At 37.2% G+C, this 14063-nt stretch overlaps 1 protein-coding gene across 8 annotated transcripts in view; it reads right to left on the bottom strand.

The window, feature by feature from the left end:
• Ralgapa1 (Ral GTPase activating protein catalytic subunit alpha 1) overlaps positions 1 to 14063 on the bottom strand; it is a 206162-nt gene that overhangs the window by 130735 nt on the left and 61364 nt on the right. For all 8 annotated transcript variants that reach the window (XM_035445761.1, XM_035445756.1, XM_035445757.1 and 5 more), the window contains exons 11-14: positions 13622 to 13819; positions 9251 to 9385; positions 5117 to 5265; positions 1183 to 1312 (exon numbers count right to left, since the gene is read on the bottom strand). In XM_035445761.1, the coding sequence (XP_035301652.1) occupies positions 1183 to 1312; positions 5117 to 5265; positions 9251 to 9385; positions 13622 to 13819 (612 nt within the window). The remainder of the gene's footprint in view (positions 1 to 1182; positions 1313 to 5116; positions 5266 to 9250; positions 9386 to 13621; positions 13820 to 14063) is intronic.

Raw genomic sequence — 14063 nt, 5'->3', positions numbered from 1 at the left:
GAGCTAGTTCCAGGAGAGTCTCCAAAGCCACAGAGGAACCCTGTCTCGAAAAAACCAAAAGGGGGGGGAGGATGTACTAAATGAAATATCCTTGAAAAATTATATGCAAACTAAAGGTTAAAATTAAACTTTATTTTAAAGATACAACAGCAATTACTAGTATTCTGTAATAAATCCAATTATAGCACTAATAGCTTACACTTAAGAAGGCAGAAAATACTGATTATCCGGTATCCTCTAAATATTTACCATTATTAAGTCACAAAATAAAGTTTTCAAAACTTTAACTTCATTAATTTGCAAAGGAATTATTATAAATTCACATATGAAATATAAAGATAACATTGAAATGACCAGTGCCCTTTCATTCTGTCTCTAAATGTTCAAACTACAAAAGAAGTTATTTTTGCACAGCAAGCTAAAAATTTATCTTTCTGTAGCTCCCATCACTGGGTTAGTTATAAAAATGAGGAATTTTCTAAAAATTTAGATAACACGTTTCTATTTTAAAAGTTAATTTACCATCAGCAAAGATTTTTAAGTAAGTAAGAATTGAAAAATGCCAACAAAAATGGTTACACTTTTGCCCAAGGATCATCTAAAATAGTCTTTACCTCTGACATTAAGAATCATTTTGACCATGTAATTTCATTTAATATGTCATCAAAAATATTTCCTATTTTTAGAGTTTATAGTAAGCTTAAATTCAGTACATTACCTTCATGTTGAAAAAAAACATAATTTCTGTATAATCAAAAATACTACTGATTCAATCAACTCTACAAAGGAGAACAATAAGTCTATGGGGCAGCACAAGAATGACTCTTGGTTAGGTACTATATTTTTATTACAAATTGAAAATATTTTTCCTAATAATCCCAGAGATTCAGAAACTCAGAAGATACTCTGGTATTATTCCTGCAGCCCTTTGTTAGCTTTCTGAAACAATAAGCATGACACACTAGAGGTAAAATAAGCATATTACTCTTAATTACATTTTTCTTCCATTATGTTGTGAATTTGTGTGTATGGCTTTTAGATCAGTGTTTTTTAATTTAGGTCTATAAAAGATCCTTTAACATAAATAGGTTTCTGATTTAAAGCATTTTCCCCTATTAACAAGCTCAGCTTCAATGAATCTTTTAAAAACAAAGCTTCTATCCATCTATTTATTTTTATTGCCTGGAAAAGTGGTCCTGCAAGTCGACCTGCCAAGGTCATGTTTTTTTTCCCCTGGAACTGTAGAAAAGCTTGTGATGACATCTTCAGCACAGACTCCGTGACTCTGAGTAACACGAGCAGCATCTGTTCCCTTAAAGTAAGAAGATCTGTTAATGTTTCCTTCTTGCTCTGAGTTTGTGATCAATTTTCATATTCATTGTTGTGAAAACATTATCACTGGAATAACCCAAATACTCAATCTTTGAACGATTATCAAGTTTTTAGGATTCTTTAAATATTAAAATTAAGAATTGAAGTTTGTAAGCCTTTATGAAGTCAACATCATAAAATCCTTTAGGGCTCAATATCTTCATGCACAAATTTTATATTTTATGGTTTTAATAATGAATACACAGGAAAAATAAAAGATAAAAATACTACTTCTCTTCCTCCCAACCCCCATTTGTTTCTTGAGACAGTGACTCATAAAGCCTAGCCTTCAACCTTCCATCTCCTTCATGCTAGGATTACAGAAGCTTGCAACCACACCCTTTTGTCCCTTTTAGTTTCAGTGGTTAATTTTTTTTTTTTTTTTTTTTTTTTTTTTTTGTATATTGAGTGTATGCCACATGTGTGCAGGCACCTGAGCAAGTCAGAAGAGGGCATCAGATCCCCTGGAGCTGGAGCTAACAGTAGTTGTAGGCCACCCAGTGTGAGTGCTGGGAACTGAACTTAGGTGTTCTGGAAGGGCATGCTGAGACATCTCCCTAGCCCCATTCAACAATTTTTTCAATCTTTTGTTCTACATGTGTATTGGAAATGGAACCAATTCTAACACTGTCTTTACCTTAACTCTTTCTCCTAGATGTTTCCTACTAACACCATAAAACTACACCTGACATTTTGGGAATGAATTCATCAACATATCAATATATGACACTAGTGGCTAGGCATAGTAGAATGTACTTGTAATCCTTGTAAGACTGAGGCAGGAGAGGTGATATGCATGTGTGTTCTTACCACAGTAAGACCTTGTCTCACAGAAAAAGAAAGAAAGAGGGAGGGAATAAGAGAGGCCATTTTCAGTGCCAATCTAGGAACAGTTTTATGGTCACTGTTAAGAAATGTGGGTAGAGCAATAATACATCCAAGACCTAGATGCCATTTGCGGGGAAGGATGTGAACACAAAATCAAATAGACAATGATCACTTAGATAACAAAGTATTCTGAGGTTAGAGGTATAGCTCAGTAGCAGAGCACTTGCCTATAGTGTGTGAGGCAAACCCCAGTACCATAAAAAAGCAAATAAGATAATCATCAGTCATAGAATAAAATCTTTTTTATAATAGAAAGATTTTTTTATAATTACTTTCTAATCATTCTGTGTCTTTTACATCATGTATCTTGATCCCATTCATTTCCCCATCCCTTAGCATCTGCCCTCCACCTTGCACCCACCCCCCAAAATAAAACAAAATCTGGGGGGGGGAAATTAAAAATCTCATCATGGAAACTGCAGTGTCCATATGTCTTTACTTGCAAGTGTTCATTGCAAAGAGTCATTCATTGGTTTAATTCCAGGCCTCTGGTTTCTAATACACTATCAATGTTGGGCCCTCACTAGGACTCTTCCTGGATGGATATCCTGTTGTTGCCCTGAGATCCTGCAGCTTTGGGTATGCTGGTCAAGTCCCTTCACATGCTCCAGCAAATCACAGATGGGGTGAATGGTGGATGGTGGGGCAGGCTAAGTCATAATTCTGGTTTTGGGCCTGGACAGCCGAGGGCAGAGTTCTCCCCTGTCCTCAACACCAGGATAGGCTCTCCAGCATTGCCCTTGCTAGTTTACCCCTTGCAGCAATGAGTGTGGGGTGGGGCCAGTTCTCCTGCTTTCATGCTCAGGGTTGGCACTCTCACACCTACACCATCAGAGCTAACCCTATTGTGTTGTCCAGGTAAGGTACAGGGGCCACTCTTCCAAATGCTGCGGCTAGTGAGGAGTAGAAACAGCCCTTGCGTTCTTATGACCCCAGGGCCAGCTCCTCCACTGGTCTCAGGAATTGATGGGTGGCAGGGGCATCTCTCCTCATGTCAGATGAGGAATGGGGACCACTCTCCCTTGCTCATAATCTCAAGGCTGGGTCAACCTCACCTCTGACCACTGGGCAGCTCTGCTGTGCTGCTTAGGTGAGGGATAGGGCTCACTTCCTGAGTCCTACAGCTGGTAAGAGGGAGGATCAGTTCATTTGTCTGTTGGTAAGATGGTAAGGGGCAATGAGATTGGTTCAACCTCACCTCCATCACCAAGGTGAACTCTATTGTGTTACCTAGGTGAGATGCAGGGCCTGCTCTCCCAAGTGTTGCAGCTGGTGGGGGTCAGGGATAGCTCTCCTATTCTTATATCCACAGAGCCATCAGAAAATAAAATCTTAAGTGACATATTTGTTACCTTAGCCTTCTAGCTTAGCTGTATGAATTGAAAATCTAACTACACATGACACAGTTTATAAATAAACCTCATCTTATTTACTGCCTAACTTTAACTCATTCACATATCAGGTGACACAATTTGCAGTACAAAAAGAATAATCAACACAGAAAAATCTTATAAAGTCAATGTAAGTGAATAACTGCCTTAGGCACTTACTTTGACTTCAGCTTTAAAGGAACTTAAAAGAAATTTGAGAGCTGGAGCAGATAACTCAGCATTTGAGAGCACTGGTTGCTCTTCCAGAGGATTTGGATTCTATTCCTAGCACCCACATGATGGCTCACATATTCTATAATTCCAGCCCAAGGAGATCCAGTATCTTCTGGCCCTTGCCAGCATCAAGCACAAATGCAGGCAAAAAATTCCCATATACATGAAAATAAAATTTAAATTTTTAATTAAAAATATGAGATAAACTCCAAAAGTGTGTTTCACATGGCAAGGTTTCTGGCTCATCATTGATCTGAAGCTTATAGAAAGAAAAATATAGGACCAAAAATAAAAGAAAGAAAGAAAAAGAATACTTAATGCTGGGCAGCGGTGGCACATGCCTACAATCAAAGCACTCAGGAGGCAGAAGTGGGCAGATCTTGAACAGTTTGAGGCCAGCCTGGTCCAGAGTGAGTTCCAGGACAGCCAGGGCTACACAGAGCTCAAACAAAACAAAACAAAACAAAGAGCAAAAGCAATACTTCAGTTTGGTATGATATTCTGTTTTTGGGTTTTTTTTTAGAGAGTATAGTTTTATGTAGCCCAGGTGAGCCTCAAATTTGCAGTCCTCCTGCCTCTGCCTCCCAAGTGCTGCCTTACCAGTGTACACCTCCATATTTGGTTTTAAAAATAGAATACTTTTTGAAAGGAGAAAGGGTATAATTCAAACTCTGCTTATCACTCATCATGAATTGCATAAACAAAGGTCAGTCATTTAATCTCCTGTGACAAACTCAAGCAGACATACATTATTAAGAAACAATGTGATTAGTGTGCATGTGAAGTGCTTAGAAATGTCCTCAGCACAAAGTATTTCAAATATGTTAATAAGAATTTCTATATGCAATTCTTCATATACTTTCAGTAATGAATGTTTTTAAAATAAAGCTAGAGGGCTGGGCGATGATGGTTCAGCAGTTAAGAGCACTGACTGTCCCTGCAGAGGAGCTGGGTTCAATTCCCACCACCCACATAGCAGCTCACAGGGCTCTGTCACTCCAATTTCAGGGGTCTGGAGAGGGAAGGCCTATTATGGCCTCTATAGAACCTAGGCATGCATAGTGTGGTTACTACATACATGCAGTCAAAACACACACATATAACTCTTGTACCAGGATTACTATATAATTGTATTAATTCAGTAATAGGAGCACTCTAACACTGTAACACACCCTATTCATAGACACTATTCCTTGAAAAATTACTATACGTATACAGAGAATAATAGCAATATAAAGATAAAGAATTGTTACCAGGTCTTTTTGTCCATTGATACTTGTACAACCATGTATCGATAAATGTTAAGAATACGTTTACACATATCTGTGTGCTCATCCAAAAGATTTTTTATTTCATTTGCAGGTTCAAGAAGAAATATGTTTGATGAGTTTATAATGAACACCTGTAATAAGAGAAATCATTATTTATTCATAATGAAATTTCAATGATAGATTTCATTTGAGGGGGGCAAAAATCTCACTCTAGCCCTGGCTGGCCTGAAACTCACTATGTGGACCAGGATAAGCTGGAATCTGTTGCAATCCTGCTGCTGTTACCTCTCGAGTGCCAAGATTATATGGACGAGCTACCACATCTGACTGAATGGTAAAGTTCTTATTTAAAGAAAAAATTAGTCTGGCATGCTGGTTCATACCTGTAATCCCAGAACTCAGAAGGCTGACAAGGAGGAGCGCTGCAAGTGTGATGCCAGTCTGGGATAAAGATAAAGACTCGTGTGTGTGTGTGTGTGTGTGTGTGTGTGTGTGTGTGTGTGTGTGTGTGTGTGTGTCTGTTTACAGAGGATCTCAAGAACACTCCGTTCTGCTTTATTGTGTTGTTTTGTTTTACTTTTTAGATAGGATCCTATATAGATCAGGTCTGCCTCAAATTTGCCCTGTACCCAAGGTTAGTCTCAGACATACTAGAAGACTTGACCATTGCATCTATGAAGGTTTTTTTGTAACAGTGTTATAAAAATCATTTACTTTTTTCTATGCATATCTCTTCTTTCCTAGAAGTACTATGTTGCCACATGCAGTTGTACACACATTTGAAAAAAGCAGACTTTTTAAAAGCACACTTTTAAGAGTGAAAAGAGCAGTGTAAACCTGGCAGACATGAACCAACAAAAGGAAGAGAAAGGAATAGGGAAGGATTAGGAATAAAATGAAAGTGGAGTGAGGTCCAGCTGGGATTTTAAAAGGGCAATTCAGCGATTAACTGCATGACAATAAAATTCAAATGCAACGGACTATTTTAGAAAAAAGCACAAGTAACCAAAACTGACTTAAGAAGGAATCTTAAGGATCCACATATGAACAGCATGAAAGAAACTGAGCTGGTGCAGGCAGGCTATTCATCTCTGAACAGCACACAAGTCTAGACAACTATCTCTGAGCAGTCATGTTCTACCTTCACGGGACATGATTTTTATCTTTGTTCAGAGGCAAAGAAGAAAAAAATCCACCCAATTTACTATATAAAAACAATGTTCTTAGTAAGAACTACATTAAAAAAAACTAAATAAAAGGCTAATATCTCTTGTGGATTGATAGATTAAAATCTTAAGATATTAACAATCCAAACAAAACATAATACATTAGTTTATGATGAAGTAGACTATAATCCGGAAATACAAGGTTGCCTTAATGTAGAAAAATCTAGTATTATACCCTCTATCAATGAATTAAAATAGAAAATAAAAGTATGTTCATTTCAATATACACAGGAAAAGAATTTCACATCTGATTCATTACTTTAAATTCATTACTTTTAAATGCCAGGTGGTGGTGGCGCACGCCTTTCAGCCCAGCAATTCAGAGGCAGAGGTAGGCGAATCTCTGTGAGTCAAGGCCAGCCTGGTCTACAGCATGAGTTCCAAGACAGCCAAGACTGTTACACAGAAAAACACTGTATCAAAAAAAGTTAGCACATTAAGAAAAGGCAGAAAATACCATAGTCTAAAAACAAGCATTTTTAAAAAAGTCTAACAAATGTTTACACAAAGAGCACTTGAGAAACACCAATAAAAGACAGAGTAAATAATGTGCTCTTCCCTGAAAGAACAAGGATGGGCATATGGAAGGGTTTGGAGGGAGGAAAGGAAATTGGGAAACAGGTATCCATATTATAATCTCAAACAAAAAAAGAAACACTTTTTAAAAAGACAAGAACAAGACAAGGTACTTCCCGTCACCTAAATGTTCTGAGAGTCCAGTAAGCACAAACAAAGGGGTGTGGGTGGAGAAGAACTACAAATACAAATTGGAAAGAGAAGCCGAGTTATCTAGCAGTCTGAGAAAAGCATTCCAGACACATGTAAAAGCAAGTTCAAAGTCCTATGGTGAAAGCTTGCCTTGCATGTGTGAGGAGTAATAACAAGTATAGAATGAAGTGAGGCAGGGGGAGAGCAATGAGAGATTTTGTTTAAAAAAAAAAAAAAAACAAAACCAAGGTATGAAGAACAGATTTCTTCCCATTATCAAAGTATGATATATGTGTGTGTGTGTGTGTGTGTGTGTGTGTGTGTGTGTGTGTGTGTGTCTGTCTGTCTGTCTGTCTGTCTGTCTGTCTGTCTGTCTGTCTGTCTGTCTATCTATCTATCTATCTCAAGCTCGAGCTTTTTAAGAGAACTAGGAGATGTTAAATGGTTTAACATTAAAACTCTCAGCCTCAATTCTGCAATTACTCTGAGGGCCTGCGTATGAAGCCCTCTGGAGAGCAATGGCATAAAGCCTGGGAGACCATAACAAAGACCTGAAGGCATGGGACAGGATCCCTCTGCCTAGCACTGAGAACAGACTAGGGGGTAAGAGAGGAAACAGACTAGGAGTTAGGTGTAACCACATGAGTGTTAATGTTCATTAAGGGCTTTGGGAGCAAAGCGGTAGGAAAGTCTACACACATTCTGAAGATAGAGCCAAGAAATGCATGGTATGCACAAAGACAAGAAATAAGAAAACAGAGAAGCCATTAAATGATACAAAGAAGCCTAAGGAAAATAGTCAAGTTTGAGATGGCTACCAGATTTCCAAGTTAATGCCGACTTGGAATCTGAATTCAAACTCCAGATTTAAAACTTTCAGACAAGAAATAAAATCTGTAAACTATAGCATGTATATGGTATTTAAAATTATGGAAATGGATGAAATAAAAAAGACAGTAAATATGGAAAAGAGATTCAAGACCAGAATCCTGGATACTTCAACAAGAACAGTCAGGGAAACATGGAAAAATCAGTGTAAAACCATCTACTTGGAGAATGGTCTGTGAGCTAAGAACAGGAGGGTGTGCTGTTCAGAAGGACAGTAAGGAAGGATCCCAGGTAGACCAACCCTCTGCAGATGCTCCTCACTAGGCAAGCAGTCAGGTAAGAATTTAAAATGTACCTTTAGTGGGACACGGCCATGCACACCTTTAATCCTATCACTTCAAAGACAGAGACAGGTGGATCTCTGGGAGTTTGAGGTCACCTGGTCTATACAGTGAGACTCTACCTCAAAAAAATAAAAACAGACTTTTGGTTTTTGATTTAACAAGAGAGAGGTTAGAAGTGGCTTTGACAAGAAAAAAGAATCAGTGAGAGCATAGGAAAAGAAGAAAAGGAACATAAGGAACTTCTGCAAATCCTTTAAAGGGCAAACATCTAACAGAGGGTAGAAAAGCATAACGAAGCACACAGCAATTCGGATGTCAGGTGCAGATGGAGACTTCCTATTTCTGCACATCCACCCATTGCATGAATTATCAGACTGTAATTCTTCACTGTCTGCAGAGGATGTGAAATGTTCTGTTTTTAAAATTCTGAGGCTAGTGACATGGTTTAATGGGTAAGGCCCTGGCTGCCAAGCCTGATGATTCAAGTTTGAGTTAGGAGAGAATGCACTGGCACAAGCTGTCTTCTGACCTCCACAATACAAGCACATACTTGCCTCCCTGATACACACACTAAATGTAAAACAAAACTAATTATATTTTCCTAATTCAATTTACTTTTGCTTTATTGGTCTTGAATTGGAGCATCCTTTTTCATCTATAAACTGTGCGTAATGTTTGTTAGTATGTATTTTATGAAAAAGATGATATATGACAACTCATAGATGTGAATAGTGAATTGTTATATGCATATGAATATATGAATTTATTACATATGAAATCCCAAACTATGGGTATTTGAAATATTTAATGCTGTTTTGGTGTTTTGTTTTACTTTTAAGCTAAAGAGCTAGCTGGTTAACTCATTGTTGAAAACTTGCCTAGCATGCCACAAAGCCCAGGGTTCAATCCTAGGAACTACACACACACACACACACACGCACGCACGCACGCACGCACGCACGCACGCACGCACGCACGCAAATAAGTAAGTTAAGTATAAAGCTACCCACCTGCAAAACTGCCTGTGTACCAGCTTGAATATTTTGTTCTGTGGCTTCTTCAGAGGCATGAAAAGCATCTTGGTAGGAACCATTTTTGGTCCAACTAGAATTTCGAACATGCTCAGAAATATTGGTCCCATTTTCCTGAAGCAAAATATCAAGATTTTTAATATTTCATCAATGAGAATGCTACAAGTCAGTAACATAAAAGGTGTATGAAATTATTAGATTCCACTATTAAACTCTTTCTTTACTTCAAAATAGATTGTTTTAGGAGCCTGGAGAGATGATTCAGTGATGAAAAGCACTGGCTGCTCTTGCTGAGGACCTGAGTTCAGTTCCTGGCACTCACACCAGCAGGCTCACAACTGTCTGCAACTCCAGCTCCACAGCACTCTGATGCCCCTGAAAGCACCCGCACTCATGTGCACATGCCCACATGCAGACACACAGACCTACATATAACTAAAAATAATAAAAACAAATCAAAGAGAAAAAAGCTATTTTAATTGATCATACAAGTAATATGTATTCACTGTAAATAATTCTAACAGGAAAAAATTATGGATAATGACTAGCTAGAGTTAATATCACATCACACATGGAGTCATTTGTCTATGTATATTCTCACATATTCAACAATCGTATCATACTATTCACAGCTTTGTAAAAGATTAACTCTGTTCTATATTAATCTACATAACTTGAGTACAGATTTTTAAGAACTGCAAATTCTTATAACTGTAATTAAAAACAAACAAACAAACAAACAAACAAAAAACTGCTTCAAACAACTACTACTGAAGCTTTCTGCCTGAGTTTTGGTGCTGTTAGGTAGTACAGGTTACAAGTTCCCTCAGATAAAAGCCTGCTTTGTGGTGCTGTAGGTAGTGTGTGTGTGTGTGTGTGTGTGTGTGTGTGTGTGTGTGTGTGTGTGTCTGCGTGTCTGTGTTTTCACTGTTGTTGAGTTGGAGTCTCATTATGTAGCTCTTGACTGTCCTGGAACTATGTAGATCAGACTGGCCTCAAACTCACAGAGATCCATCTGTCTTAGCCTCCGAAGTGATGGAATTAAAAGTATGCACGACTTTGTCTGGCCTCTGTTTTTAATTCTGTATATAGTTTATTCTACTATTCCTATATAAATGATGCAGATTATGTTCCATGTACATAGACACAATATAACTAAAAGGGTTGTAGAAAAATATATCATTTAGACTGATAGGTGTATTTTCTACCATTAACTGAAATATTTGATATTTCTTACTAATACCTAATAGTACTATGAATTCTCTTTTACAAATTATATGATTAATTTTATATACTTTGCTGGGGCATAGTGGTTTATATTTGTAACCCCAGTACTTGGGAAGTGGAGACAGGATGATCATGAGTTTAAAATTATCCTAGGTTATATAGTGAGACTGATGCCAGTCTGGAATACATGAGACCCTGTCTCAAAACAATTGCATTTGTCATTTTTTCATTTATTTACTTAATTTGTAGCAGTTGGAGAGTGAACCCAAGGTCTCATACATGCTAGCCATGCTTCTACCACTATCTAATATTACTTAAACGTTTATTTCTTCTTATACAGAGCACCATTCAAAACACTACGCCAGGATTGACAGAGGCCAGCCTAGGCTCTCAAGGCAGATTCTGCATTTCCCACCCTTATAAATTCCCTCTCACAATTAATCCATGTAGAACTGCCCTATTCTTTACTGTGTCTTTATCCTAATTAAACTCCATTGATGAGGTTAAATTAACCACTAAAATAAAGAAACACTATCCAACTGCTCCCCTCCTAATTCAAAAAACCTTGAACTATAGAAAAGCAAATCAGATAAAAAGTATTTTTTGTTTTCTTGTTTTTTGTTTTGTTTTGTTTTTCAAGACAGGGTTTCTCTGAGTAGCCCTGATTGTCCTGGAACTTGCTTTGTAGACCAGGTTGGCCTCGAACTCACAGAGATTCGCCTGCCTCTGTCTCCTGAGTGCTGGGATTAAAGGCATGCACTACCACTGTCTAGCCTGATAGTCTTTTAAACTCCTAATTTCATCTCAGTTTCTAGTTCCTAGAGAATCTGACTCACAACAATTGTTGAACAACTAAAAGACAAAAATTTGCTTAGGTCTAAGGAATGAATGGAATCAGTGACCCAGTGCTACCTCTGTTCCCTTTTCTTTCTGCTCTGTGAATAAATTCTAGTTGTTGTTGTTGTTTTTTTTTAATCACCAACAATATGTCAGAAAAATTTTGAATTCTGCAGTTAGCTCTAATACAAAATAGTCTAGAGAAGAATTCAAAACATTCCAGTTTGTGGTGAGTAGCCATTCACAGCATAAGCAGACTTTATTTTGAGAAAAGATGGAACAATGATTTGATAATCATCACACACAAAGTATGTCCTTTAACATCAATTTTGATTTGGCACATGTTTAAAATACAGCAGTGTCTATCTCTGACACACACCCCAGCCCCTTCTTAACCACAGGTTGAATAATTGAATGTGGGATAAATGAACGATTTAGCAACAGTGAAAGGTTTCTGAATGTACAAGAGAAAATTACAATCAAATGCACAATGAATCTGATCTGTTCCAGGCACACTGGCCTGTGCTGCATTTCATGACTGGACCACAGTCCTGGCTCTGAATATACAAATATACACAATCTATACTGAGCATGTCTTCCCACCACAAACATCAATGAATACCCATCAGATTCAGGACTACAATGTGCTATGAAATGCAGTGCTTTTAACTATACTACATGCAGTTTCCTGTCTTCAGAAAATACAATGGCATAATTATGAAACAAGTAAAATATTTTCATATTGTCATTCTCCAGTATGGACATATCAAATTAGTATTTCTTTGGATTGGACAGTGTCAAAATACTTGATTTCTTTCTTTCTTTTCTTTTTTTTTCTTTTGTCTTCTCAAGACAGGGTTTCCTCTGTATTGGTTTGGAAGTTGTCCTGGAACTCACTCTGTAGACCAGGCTGGCCTCAAACTCATAGAGATCCATCTGTCTCTGACTCCCAAGTGCTGGGATTAAAGGCATGAGCCACCAACACCTGGCCAATGTTTGATTTCTTTTAAATTGCTGTTAAGCTGCTAACTTGAGTAGCAGTTTTAAAAACTGAATTTTAGCTTGACTTTAAGACAGAATTTCCAACAATTTCTAACATGGTCTTAGACATACTTCCAACATTTTGCACTACATATTTATACAAAGTGGCATAATTAACACTGATGATTATAAAATGAAAATATCAATTAACTATTAAACATGCTGTACATGATCCTGTCCTCCAATATCGAATACTCAGCTAAGTCTATTTCTTTACATATTTATTTCATTAGTGTGGAAATTTGCATTTGTCTCTAATAAATGGTAAAAATATACATATATATGTATATATATGAAACTTTGAAAATATTTTTTGGAAGGGAAGCTTTCTCTTTTTTTTAAGATTTTATTTATTTATTATGTATACAACATTCTGCTTCCATGTATATCTGCACACCAGAAGAGGGCACCAGATCTCATAACAGATGGTTGTGAGCCATCATGTAGTTGCTGGGAATTGAACTCAGGACCTCTGGAAAAGCAGTCAGTGCTCTTAACCTCTGAGCCATCTCTCCAGCCCGAAAATAAATTTCTTAATGATTTATTTTTAATGAATGATTCAAATATCTTTTTTTTTTTTGAGACTACACAGCATTAGTTGGCCTGGAACTTGCTATGTAGACGAGAGGGGCTAAAATTCACAGTGATCTGGCTGCCTTTGCCAACTGAATGCTGATATTAAAGGTGTAAGACACCTTACTTATTCCAGATACCTTTGTTATACAGTAATATACACAGGGTTATGTAAAAATTTATTGGGTAAAAAATTTGCCAGTGGAAAAAGTTTCAATGTTTTTATTCATGTTTTGCTTTTAAATTGTGACATCAAAATAAAAATAAAGTTTCGCCGGGAGGTGGTGTCACATGCCTTTAGTCCCAGCACTCAGGAGGCAGAGGCAGGCGGATCTCTGTGTGTTCGAGACCAGCCTGGTCTACAAGAGCTAGTTCCAGGACAGCTTCCAAAGCCACAGAGAAACCCTGTCTCAAAAACCCAAATAAATAAATAAATAAATAAATAAATAAATAAATAAATAAAGTTTCAATATTTTTTTCATTTTTTGCTTTTAGCCTGTGACACCAAAATAAAAATCAAGTAAAACTGTGACGTCACAGAGTTTTGCAGAAAAGTACTGAAGAAAATACAGTGATAGAAATGCAAATATACTGAAAGGTACCTTTAACTTTTTAAACATACTCATATCAACACAGAACTTACACTAAAACATATATATCTTACAATTTTACCTCTTCTCTTTTTTCTCCATCTTCTATTGAAATGTCTTGGTCTGTGACATTTTCGAGGCAAGGTATATCTGAAGAAGTAAGCACACGTTCTTCAGGCTCTTGCATAAACAAAGGCTTTTCCTCTTGCTGAATCCATTCTTGATACACTTTCACCACTTTTCTCATAGCTGCTGCTTCACAAATTGGTAATAAAAATGCCTAGTAAATAGGAAAAAGGGAAAAATGATACTTTTATTTTGCCACAAACATATTAATATATTTCTCATCTTACACAATGGGGATATAAACAATTTCACAAACTTAATTCATTAACTATTAATCAACTCAGAAAAAAACTTTTTTGGGGGTGGGAGGTGTTGAGACAGGGTTTCTCTGTATAGCTAGTTGTCCTGGAACTAGTGCTGTGCAGACCAGGCTGGCTCTGAACTCACAGAGATCCACC

Source organism: Cricetulus griseus, chromosome 5 (genome assembly GCF_003668045.3).
Source record: "Cricetulus griseus strain 17A/GY chromosome 5, alternate assembly CriGri-PICRH-1.0, whole genome shotgun sequence".
NCBI classification, from domain to species: domain Eukaryota; kingdom Metazoa; phylum Chordata; class Mammalia; order Rodentia; family Cricetidae; genus Cricetulus; species Cricetulus griseus.
Note: the sequence above shows the minus strand (reverse complement) of the source record. Positions and strands in the feature narration are given on the sequence as shown.